Raw genomic sequence first — 12492 nt, forward strand, 5'->3', positions numbered from 1 at the left:
GGCCAAGCCACCTTGGGTCAAGCTGTGACGAAGGCAACTATAGCTAGATGGTTGTCTTCCACGATTGTCTTCTGTCATGACAAAGCCAACAAACCTTTAACAAGAAAGGTCAAAGCGCATTCTACCAGAACAATGTCAGCGTCAACGGCCCTTTTCGCTGGAGTGACGCTGGAGAACATTTGCCGAGCTGCTACGTGGAAAAGTGTGCACACTTTTACCAAACATTACTGTTTGCAGTCGGCCGTTCATGATGATGCAGCGGTTGGAGAAGCGGTGCTGCAGCATCTTCTTCACTAAGGTTAGACTTTTTTACAGTCTTTTCTTCTTCATTTGCCTATTTTAAGCATAGGTTTCATTATGATGTTTTAGCGTTTTTAAAATGCTGTAATGTATATAATGTACTTATGAAGGTTTTGATGCATATGTTATGTCAACAAGTTTGTGCTCTATTACCTTCCTGGTTGTGTGGGGATGTATATGGTTTCTTTTGTCTCCCACCTTCCTCTAACGACAGACATGATGTCACTGCTTGCTACTCTGATTCAGGCATGTGAATCTATGAAAGATACCCCAATACTGGATAAGAAAACAAGTTACTTACCTGTAACTACGGTTATCCAGTATTGGTATCTTTCATAGATTCACATGCACCCACCCTCCTCCCCGGCACGGCAGTTCTGTTTTATGGATACTCATTCTCACTTGTGCTGGGAAAATCTGAGGAGAACTGCCTGGGCTGGGAAGGTTCTAGAGGGTGAGGACAGCTGATTGGCTGAGGCTACTATTTCAGGTCTTTTTACATAATGATGTAGATAGGCTACTAAGTTTTGAGGCCTAGTTAGGCCTTTAGGCTTTTCCAGCCTACTACAAGAATTTTTTAGGCACTGCTATTGTATATATTTTTACCGTGGGACTCCCGCCTCGACGACGGGGAATGATTCAGGCATGTGAATCTATGAAAGATACCAATACTGGATAACCGTAGTTACAGGTAAGTAACTTGTTTTCTTACTTACCTGTAAACAGGTGGTTCTCCAGTATTGGTGTCTTTCATTGATTCACATGCGACCCACCCTCCTCCCCTCAGAGGCTCTCTTCTCCTCATGCTCACTTTGGTGCTATGAAAATCTGAGGGCTTGAGCTTCTGAGGAGAAGGTTCTAGAGGGTGCTGGCGCCTGATTGGCTGTAGTTTGGACTAACATAATGACAGTGATATGTTACAAGTGTTTTCTCTCTCTATCATGCATTCCTATGGAGGAATTGTTTTAGAGGTTTTCAGTTATGTATTTACTTCTATTTCTTCTGTTATGTTCTCACATACATATGTTTTAGCATTTATTGCTATTTTATGTACCGTGGGACTCCCACTTCGACGACGGGGAATATTCAAGCATGTGAATCTATGAAAGACACCAATACTGGAGAACCACCTGTTTACAGGTAAGTAACAATTGTTCATATAGTGGTGCATCACAATCTCACAATAAGATGTTAAACTAAGACTTGCAACCTCATGTTAACCAAACACGAGTGACTTACAGGAGAGGAATGACCTTGCAAAATTATTGATGTTAGTAGTTTGTTTTTGCATTTAGAGCTGGTGGCAGTGACCTAATGGGGGTATTTGATCTTGTGTTGGAACAACTTTATTGGGATGTCACTGTACTTGGATTAATGTATTTTGTTATGTTGAGCAGCAAACAGACAGTATGACATGAAGGCATTTGGAATGTGTGCTTATCAGTGGAATAGGAATGCCGCAATGGGTCTTTATCGGTGGGGGTTCCCAACTGTGTTTACTCAGATTTATTACAAGAAAGGATATTTGTGTGTTCTCTAAATAAAAATGTTTAAATGTCCTGATGTGTAGTTATTGCAGGCAGAGTGTGGCCTCACAATGTTGCAGTTGCCAAACCTGTCTTGGGAGTATTAATGCTGTTGTCCCTCTTCACTTCACATAGGGTTGGTGGAGCTGCTGAACCGAGTGCAGGGCTGTCGAGCTGATGACCAGCGAGGCCTGCTCTGTAAGAAGGACCTGGTTCTCCCAGACTTTCTGCAGCTTCCTCCAAAGGACGAGGGGGATCCCCAGGGCCACAGCCCAGGGGCTATTGACACAGACTGCATTTCTGAGGGCTCGGGAGTAAGGACATCCAATTTACAAAGCAGACCTGAAGATTCCTCGCCAAGGTTAACTGATCTGGACTGTAATCCTAACAGCCCAAACCCAAGGACAACCAATTCAGACTGTGATCTTGCTGATCCTGGGTCAATGACAACAAATTTGGACTGCAGTCCAGATCTGAATGCACCACATTGCACCTCGGTGTGTGTGGATCCAGAAGGCCCTGGGATACTGTCTGCTAGCCCAGACCATGAACACAAGAGCTTGGACCGTAAGATCTCAGATACGAAGCATGAATCTGAGAGTTCAGGGTCTAATGCACTTGGGTCTGAAAGCAGGCAAGCACTTGTAAATCAGGAATTGCTCCCGGTGAATGCGCTCTGCCATGGTGATGCCCTGCCTGATGTAAACCATGAATGCACAGCCCAAAGAACATGTGACATGAGCTCTTCCTTGCAGACATTGCCTGAAGATGGACCTCTGCCTGGCTTGGAGGGGAATTCTCTAAGCAAAGCCTCCCAATCTCAGGAGCCCGATCCTGATCAGCGTGCATCCTGAAGACACCAAAGAAATGTTAATTTTTAAATGTGGCTTTTGAGAACCACCTTAGTTTGGGTACATTCAACAGACAGAGGAACTAAGACACAGATACTGGGATACCCCCTGCAGATCGGGAGAGACAGAAAAGACCTGCTAGATCCCATAGGCGTGCATCATCTGCCATGTACCGTTCTCTGATATTCTTGCTCCTTGTTGTGAGAGTGGTGGTAACGCCTGGTAGAGCACAAGGATTGCTCTTCATTGACTAGTGTGGGTTCCTTTTGGGGTAGTGTTTACCCTCTTATTTTGATATCTCTGATAGTTAACATGGATACATTTCTACACTCTGGACAAGTTGAAGAACAGATACTTATAAGCCTGTCTTCTCTGGTTTTGTTGATTTAATGAAAGCCCTGATGTTGGTTGTGTTCTTACCCCATCAAGCCAGTGTGACAATGGGGATGCCTAAAAAAATACACAAGCTGTGTTTTTGTGACCTGTATTTGTCCAGTGATGGGCTCCAGCTGCTACCTAGACCAGATCAAGCCTTTTAAGCGAATGGGCAACGAGGGCGGTAGATAATTGCACGGTAATTATACCCCTCAGCCATCAGCAGCCACAGGGAAATTGATGCATGTCTCTTGAGAATCTGCATGACAATTCCACCGCTGAGCTGCTGGTCTCCTATATATTTATGTTTGTGTAGGTAATCCTATTTATTTTAACAGACTTTAGTAGTGTTCAGTCAATTGTGCATTTAATTTGTGTTACTTTAAATTTAGAGGCTAGTTCGTTGTCACAAAGCTTGGAGTACGTGGTAAAGCCCCTCTTTATACTCACCTGACAGGGTGACTTCACTGCCAGCTCTGGAAGTATGGAGGGTACTCGCATCTAACTAATCTCTTATCGATGAGACTGGGCCAAAACTCACCAATAAGAAGCTGGGAATATATTGCACTTGAACTACTCGTAGTAAATAGAGAGGAAGTTGCTCGTGGTGAGAAGGCAGTGTCTTCAAAATGTTCAGTTTGGCCTATAAGAAAAGTACAGCACACCTTAAAGATTTCTTGGTACCGGTATGTGCCATAAAAATATCTTCACACACGTGTATGTTTGAGGTGTTTCAGGAAGTGAGCTCTGCTGAGAGTTTAAAATAAAACAACTTTTCCAAACCCTTTGATGATGGAAGAGATCACTTAGCTGGCCCAGAGGTCTGCTGAAAAGACGGTATGTTGTATCCTGGGTCTTGTTGTCCGACATGGACACATGCCGCAGGGCGTCAAAATGGACCATTCAAAAATGTTAAATCGCATAAAATTTGTAATATGATTTAATTGATTTCTAAATAGCTATATGTTCAATAAAGTGTTTTATGTGACTACTTTCTTAACTTTTAAAGTGAATAGAAAAGTGTATCTGTCTTGTTAGTTCTTGCACTTCCGAAGTGAGATGGATTTTACACCATGTACAGTTTATAGTGAATGCCTATGAATAAGATATTTTTTCCCTGGAACCTTTTTCTAAATAAATTCTACTGGATCCCAATCTCCTGCAAAGGTGTCCAACTATTGTTATACAATGTGCGTGAGGCACAACGCTGCAGGAGTAGAAAATGGAGGCTCAGCTGGAAGTTCAGTAGAAGACTTTAGATGGAATATAATTGAAAAGGTGACTCCAAGTGTCAGGTCATCAGGGACATTCCACCTATTTTCAAGTTTCAAAGCAGCTCCCCTTCAAAAAAGGCGCTGTGGATGCTCCAGGTGATCATGCCACAGCCAAAGGACCTTGGACTCCAAGAAGGTTGATTGCTCCAATATACATGCCCTGGACCAGCCGGTAAAGATAAAGAACACACCTGTAAGAGTACTTGGGCAATATTTGATGCGTGGCTACAGGAGCTTCTACTGATATCAGGTTCACATAATAAGTTAGCGGCTGGTATGAATAAGGATGAAAAGAGAACTTGTTGATGGTCAATTAGGAAAAGTTTGATCCAGGTTAGAGCTATTCCTTCAATTTAAATTTCTAATATTCTGGTTAGAAGGATGTTGTGATCAATGGTGTCAAGGGCAGCAGAGAGTTCCAAGAGTACATGGACTTCTGAGCCTCTGGCATCCATCAGTCTGCACAGATAATCAAGAAGTGAGACCACCACAAGTTCAGTACTGCGGCTGAGTGAAAAAACTGCATTTTGTGGAGCTAGTAAAAATTTGGCGTCTATATGTCCTTGCAATTATTAAAAACGGACGGAAGGGTTATGGAAATATTGGGCAAGAACTGTTAGTATCCATACAGTCAAGATGAATTTATTTTAGTGGGAGCTCAAGTACAGCTTTTTTACACAAACTTGGCCACAATCCTGTTTTTAGAGAACAATTAAAACTTGTTAAAATGTCTTTGCTAAGAAAAAGAGCTTCATTTTGCTTTTATTTTGGTAGACAAATATCCCTGGGTGATACACAGGTGTGTTTGTGATTTGTCAACTGACGGAAAAGTGATTCAAAAACTGAATAGTATTTATTAAAAGAAGTGCTAGTACTCTTCCTTGGTGTAAAAGTAGTGGTGTAGGAGGGTTGTAGAACTGTTTAAGCCTCTATATTCTCTCTAATTTTAAACATTTCCTCAGAGTCAAATGTGGCTAGACTTTCACGCAACATGGATGAAGGAATAGTTTTAGTCTGGTTTGCCTTGGGCTCTTGCTACTCTTACACAATTTTGAAGAGTCCTTTTGACATATAAGGAGCTTTCACAAAAAGCTTTGAAAAGTTTAGCCAGCTTAATCTATTGATGACATTGTCTAGAACTGACAGAGGATTTTACTTTGAAATATTTGGCATACGAGCTGTATCACTGTTGTTCCAAGTGGCGTAATTCTAGTTTGCTAGAGGCAAGACTGGCAGTAAACCGAGGATTATTTTTCTTGTGGGTAGTTTTTATTTTATGTTGCAAAGGTAAAACGTTGTAAAGGGACTGAATAACAGAGTTATTTATTGTTGTAAGAGCAGGCCACATGCTTCTCCCACCAGCCCACGAAAAGGTTCGCGTAGCTGGGGGCGAAGCACGCGCCCATGGTGGTCCCACGCAATTGACGGTACAATTGTCCTGCAAATGTAAAGATGTTATTATTAAGGCAGAAGGTGATCCTGTGTAAAAGCATTTCCTTGTGTTTCAAAATTTCAACGGCCTTTTGTTTAGAAACCATTTAGCAGCTGTCATCCCATCATGATGGTTTATACAAGTATAAAGACTGGTAATGTCCAGGGTGATGAGCATATCTTGTTCCCAGATGACACCCTCAATTAGTCTCAGAAAGTCCTGGGTATCCCTGGTGTATGAAGCCAAGTCCCTGACCAGAGGTGCTAAAAAGGAATCAATGTATGTAGATGTATTCTCAAGGAGGCTATTGAAGGATGCCACAATGGGTCTGCCTGGGGGGTTGACCAAGTCTTTGTGTACCTTCGGAAGGTGATAAAACGTCGGTATTTCACAGTCCAAAATTAAAAATTCGTCTTGGTTCAATAGGCCACCGTTTTTCCAAAGCTGTAATAGATCATGGTACACAATGATACATTCCAGGTAGTCCCTTCTTTGTATTGGTACATAGCACTCCCTTTCATTCAGTTGCCGCATTGCTTCTTTTTTGAAGATGACCATATTACCCCCTTTGTCAGAGGGTTTGATCTCGATGGTCTGGTCTTTTTCCAAGGATTTCATTGCCTCCCATATTGTTTTCTAGGGATATTATATTGGTGATTATTGAAGTCCTTACAATTGGCCAGTTTTTTAAGATCGAGAAAAAAAATAATTATATATATATATATATATATATATATCTCCATCCATCCATCCTTCCTTCCTACCGGCGGTTGCCAGTAGGTAGTTCTAGTTAGCACCTAGTTTTCATAGGAAGAGCTGTTTTTAATTTGCCAATAACTTTGACGTTGTTTCAAAACTTGGATGACGCTTACTTCAGCTGCTGTCTTGAAAGTTACATGGTGATCTGTCTAGAAAGGGGGGTCCCAAAACACGTTTTTCCCATGTTAATTCCCATAGGAACTTTAGACAATGCTACAGCCTGAACTGTTGAACGTAATTACTAGGCCTGGGCAAAGCACTACCCTACACTCGCGTAGTTTGCGCAACTTCGCACTATGCAAACTGCACGTAGCACACTGCCAACAAGTTGGCGACCGCAAGCAAGCTAAATGACATCCTGGCGAGACTTTTTCCTCATTCGCGCTCAGCAACATCAAGTTGCCGATCGCGAGCATGGAAAATAAACCTCCCTGCGAGATTCTCAACGCGGGGAGGTCTGGTTTCTCATTGCGAGTGGTCGTGTATGCTCGCGATCGCGCGCGATGAGAAACTACTAGTCCGCGTTCAGAAAGCTGCCGCTCGAGTAAAAATCTCCTCGAGTGGCAGAAAACAGCTTGCACTGTACAAGATGCCACTTTCAATGATTGCACAGTGCCGGATGCTTGTCCGCACTGTGCAATCATTGAAAACGGCATCTTGCACAGTGCGAACATGCTACTACGCAGTTCGCGTAGTTCTACGCGTAGCTCGCGTAGTGCGAAGTGCACTTCGTGTAGCTTGGCAAAGCGCTACTTCGCAAACTAAGCCCAGCCCTAGTAATTACACCAAATTTGGAAAAAAATGTAGATATTGGTCCAGGGATGTGCCTTCTTCCTATTTGGTGTAAATCCGTTCAGGAGTTGCGGGGTGATTAAAATAAATTCGAATTTGTATATATAGGGACGCAGATCCTCAGAGGACGCGACAGTCCCTGTGCTCAAATCTGATTGGCTGCCAACACTTCATACCAAGAAGTGTTGGAAGCCATCTTGGGACGTGGCTTCAGCCAAGTCCCAAAACAAAATGTAAAAAAAGAGATGTGGGAGGGTAGGAATACCCTGATCCCCTATGCCTCTCGGGTGGGTCCAGGAGGGACCGCGCCAGGGCAAAAAACATTTTTGGAAAACTATTTCACAGCTCCAACAGAAAAAAAAGAAGTGCTGGCTCTCTTTATTTTTTATATTATTAAGCCCCTGGGTGGGCCAGGTCCCGCGGGCATGCAGTGATAATTGTAGAAAACAAATGGGAGTTCTCGCCGATACCCCCGTATCCTGGGGACCACCACCTCCCTAGGGCTATTGCAATATAAATCGGCGGGCCTCTATGACCCCCCCCCCCATTACCCAAGGACCACCACCTCCCCAAGGCTATTTAATGTGTAATGGGGGGTCTCACAAATCCCCCAGGGACCCCCACCTCCCCGGGGCCAAATTCTATTTTTAAAATTGGGTGAGGGGGCCCCACAGCCGGTTCTCAGCCCCAGAGACCACCACCTCCTCTGGGGTACGCCCTACTACAAACGAGGAGAGGGCCCATGCGGCCCCCCACCTGGAGTCGTATATGTCCCTGGGGCCCCTAAACCCCAGGGCTGGCTCCTGCTATCTCCCGGAGTGCCCACCCACAGGACATAGCTGTTTTCTGTGGCTTGGAGGGAGTTTTAACCGCTCCTGCCAAGTCACAGCAAACACTCGGCTTCCGGCAAGCGAGAGCAGTGAAAATGCTCTAGTTTGCTGGAAGCGGAGCATTCGTCTGTTTCCCTCTCCGCTGTCAAACAAGCAGAGAAACGGACAAATTGCTTTCAGGCACAGGGAGCTGCAAATTTAGCAACTCCCTAGGCCTGATAACAATGCCGGCTATCGCAGGAGGCGGGGAGCTGGCAGGGACTGCTGGCTTACTACTGGTTGGGGATAAAGTCCCTTTAGATTCTGAGGGGCCTGGGGGCCAAGAACCCCTCATGTCACCTCCAGTAAGTTCCACACAGCGGGATTGCTGAGAGATCATCTGAGGCCCTGCCCCTTTCTCCACCACTCTGCAAATGCGCATCCTGGTGCACTACTAGTTGGGGGAAGAAGTACCCTTGGATGCTGACAATCCTTTTGGGGTCAAGAACTCGTCTGGTCATCTCCAGTAAGTCTCCCACAGTGGAATTGCTGAGAGCTTGTGGGTGGCCCTATCCCCCTTTCTCCACCACATCTCAAACACACCTCCTGGCATGCTACTGGTTGGGGGATTAAGTCCCATTGGCTGCTGAGGAACCTTGGGGGCCAAGAACTCCTCATGTTACCTCCAGCAAGTCCCACACAATGGGATTGCTGAGAGATCATCAGAGGCCCACCCCCTTTATCCACCGTTCTGCAAATGCACCTCCTGGTGCACTACTGTTGAGGGATGAAGTCCCTTTGGATGCTGAGGGTCCTTTGGGACAAGAAGTCCTCTTGTTATCAGCAGTAAGTCCCACACAGCGGGATTGGTGAGAGCTGGTTGGAGGCACCATCCCCTTTCTCCATCACTCTGTAAACGTGCCTAGTCGTTAAAAAAACGTTAAAAAAAACTTAAAAAAATAAATGTTACAGGGATTTTATAATTAAATAGAATTTAAGAAACCTTAGAAATTCACTGAAACAAATAAAGGTTACAGGGGTGTTATAGTTAGGAAACCGAATTTAAATAAACCTAGAAATTCACTGAAGAAAACCAAAGGTTACAGGGGCCTTAGAGTTAGGCTCAGATTTCACTCGTACAAAACCATTGAAATTCTGGAGCTATAGCTACCTGAGCAACTATAACTTAAGCCCCCACAATGCACTGCTTATGACCTATCATCTTTCCTACTATAGATGGCAGCCCCGCCATTGTTACGAGTGCCAGATCACTAGGCATCACTCTTGATAATCGTCTCAATCTTCACAGCCACATACCAGCACTGACCAACGCCGTGACCAACACCGCACAACACAAACTTAGGCAACTTTGAGGCATCAGACAATTGATTCCGAACAAAACCTCAAAACAGTGGTGGTGTCTCTCGTTCTCTCTAGACTAAACTATTGAATTGCCCTTCTCTCAGGCATTCCCAAAGTTCACCTTGGCCCACTGAGAGCAACACTGCATGCTGCAGCATGCTTCGTCTTCGGTCTCAAGCAAATTTGAACATATTTCCCCTGCCCTGCCAACCCTTCAATGGCTCCCCATTGAAGTGCGGGCCCAATTCAAAATCACTTCCATTACCCACAGAGCACTGAAGTCCTCCTCACACTCCTATTTAAATGAAAAACTAAAAATCCCTGGAACTAATAGGGATTCCAGAGATGCCCAATCCCTGCTTCTGGAGACCCCCACCTTCAGTCTTTTTCTGAATGCGCCACCAGAATCTGGAACACTCTTGCCTCTCTCACTCTGTCTAACCATCTGCCTAGCAACCTTAAAAAAGGACCTCAAGCTCCTCCTGTATGACAGACATATTGGATACTTCACTCTCTACCAGATTTAAGTACTCTCTCCACTGCACCCTGATATGCCTTCCTTTAACTGTCTATGTTCTCTGCCCAATTGTTGTAACTGTCTTCTTGTGGTAACTCCTGTACACATTCACCGATGTAACTGTCAGAGTTTAACTATTACTGTAACCCTGTATCCTGTGTTTTGCCTTCGGGCAATGTCTGCACAATATAAATTTAAATAAATAAATAAATACCAATGCAGCCCATACCTTCCGGCTACATTATGGTAAGTCTTCACTTCGAGGACTAAGCTTTAAAAGAATGACAGAAAATGTGCTAACACCTGTCAATGCAATTAGTTGATCTCATGTTGAAATGCTTGTATCACATAAACATCTACATTTACCATAATGCAGCAGGAAGGTATTGGCTGCAATGGTATAAACGTAGTAACAAGTGAAGGATGACCAGCCGTGATCAAGACTGAATAGGCAAAATGTGTTGAGTTAGTAGACTGTTAAAAAACCTCTTTGTAGTGCTGCATTTCCTTGTTTATAAAGATTATAGAGGTGGTCTGACCCCACAGAGAAGTGGAGAAGTGTGGCTCAGGGGTTAGAGGCAGCAGACCCGGAAGCTGAGATCGGTCCTGGACCAGGGTTCAATTCCCCGCCTCGGCGGGTCTTGCGCTAAAAATTCCACGGACTCGATAATTCTCGCCCCGGTGCCTCCTCGACTCACGGGTTCACACTCTGCGACTCAGGGCAATAGCTTGCTTAATCTCCACAACGGCCCCTCGCGGCGGGATGCCTGACTTTCACCTTGTGGATACCCTGCTATCTCACAGGGGAATACCAGGAAGGGTTCCCTAAGCAAGCGCCGGGAAACCCACTGCGGGTAGCTGTGCGCTATATAAGCTCAACTACATTTACATTTACATTTACATTTACAATGCACTGCTTATGACCTCACATATTACATCTAGGCATTTTAAAAATAACTCTATCCGCCATGGACAGTTGGAAAGGAGCCTAGGTTTGCCGTCCCCCTGGATCCAAGGCTGCCCTCAGTCAACGACTGGTGGAAGAAATTGCCCCCCATGTCTTAGCTGCCAAAACATATCTTCTCCTGGGTGACTTTAATTACCATGGGGAAGATCATACCAACACAGACACGGCGAAGTTAACAGCAGACCTGAAAATGCTTGGTCTGTCTCAACAAATTTGTGGCCCTACTCATATAGCAGGTCTCTTGCTGAATCTACTATTTACTAATTCTGAACATATTATATGTGAGGTTCCTATGCCTCTAACCTCGACCGACAATTTTTTAATTCCCTTCTATGCTCAGTCATCTCAATCACTCAACACGAACTAAAACAGTAATAAGGCCAAAAACGCAAGCAGACCTTGGCACTTGGTCTCTCCCGAAGTCTTTAATGACTCATTTCACTTCAGCTTGCCTGACAAGTACTCGGAGGTCAGTAACGCTCTGTGTATGTTTTACTCTACCTTATCGCAGGCCCTGGACTCAACAGTACCCCACAAAAAATGTTGTTCCACCAAACGACGTCCTTCAGCGCCTAGGTTTATCACTGAGCTAAAACGGGAAAAATCGGAGAGTTAGAATTTAAAGAGGCGGTGGCGCAGAACTAAAAATCCTTATGATAAGGATCTCCAGTGGCGGATCCTCCATGGGGGCGTTTGGGCGCCGCCCCACTGCTTTCTCGCCGTGCGGAAAGGCAGAAACAAATAGTAGAGAACTACCATTTGTTTCCGCCTTCTCGCACGGCGAGAAAGCAGAAGTTCCTGCTTGAGAGAGTGGGAGGGGTTACTCGAGGGTAGGGGGGAGTGGCTTTCCCCACTGTTGTTAATGCTGTCTGTTTGGGCAGCCTGAGAGGCTGTCCAAACAGACAGTATTAACTGCATTAAGAACAGTGGGCAAGCCGCTCCCCCCTGCCCTCAAGTAACCCCTCCCACTCTCCCTGCTCTCTGTATGCTGCAGCATACAGAGAGAAATGATGTGGTTGGGGCAGCCGGCCGAACCAATCACAGCGCTGTGCTGTGGTGGAGGGGAGGGAGGCTGCCTGCAGCCTTCCTGCACTGGTGACGACGAGCACGGAATTCAAAAGAAAAGGACGGCGCCGGCGGGAGTCGGAGGTCTGGTGGAGTCTTGGACTCGGAACTTGAAGGCGGGAAGAAGGTAAGTTTGACTTTTATTTTATTTATACCTGCTTCTATATTTCTTCCACAACTTGATCCTTAAATTCTATCCCTTTATATCCCTTTCTAGTTCTGTCCCCTTTTACCTTTTTTTTTTCCTCATCAGTCCTATTTGACTTGTCACTCCTACGGGGCCAGAATGATTTTCTGTGTGCCGTTAGTTCTAAGCTCATAAGAAGATCTTTGTACAGTGAGTGCTGGTCCAGAGCAGTGCACGAGGCCAGTGCAAGCAAAGGGCTGCGGACCTGAAGGGTAGGACAGGTCACAAGGCTGGTCACCATTAATATTTATCCACATTGTCCAGTGACTAATCCGT

The 12492-nt window shown here is 44.9% G+C and overlaps 1 protein-coding gene across 3 annotated transcripts in view; it reads left to right on the forward strand.

Annotated features, from left to right (window-relative positions):
* Positions 1–4976, forward strand: part of RGS14 (regulator of G protein signaling 14) — a 409263-nt gene extending 404287 nt beyond the window's left edge. For 2 of the 3 annotated variants that reach the window (XM_078652746.1, XM_078652749.1), the window contains one exon: positions 1962–4975. In XM_078652746.1, coding sequence (XP_078508872.1) covers positions 1962–2680 — 719 coding nt within the window. In that variant the 3' untranslated portion in view covers positions 2681–4975. Of the gene's footprint in view, positions 1–1961 lie in introns of all 3 variants that reach the window. The other variant, XM_078652748.1, reaches the window with a different exon arrangement.
* The last annotated feature ends 7516 nt before the right edge of the window (positions 4977–12492 follow it).

The sequence above is a fragment of the Lissotriton helveticus genome, chromosome 7 (genome assembly GCF_964261635.1).
Source record: "Lissotriton helveticus chromosome 7, aLisHel1.1, whole genome shotgun sequence".
In the NCBI taxonomy this organism is placed as follows: Eukaryota; Metazoa; Chordata; class Amphibia; order Caudata; family Salamandridae; genus Lissotriton; species Lissotriton helveticus.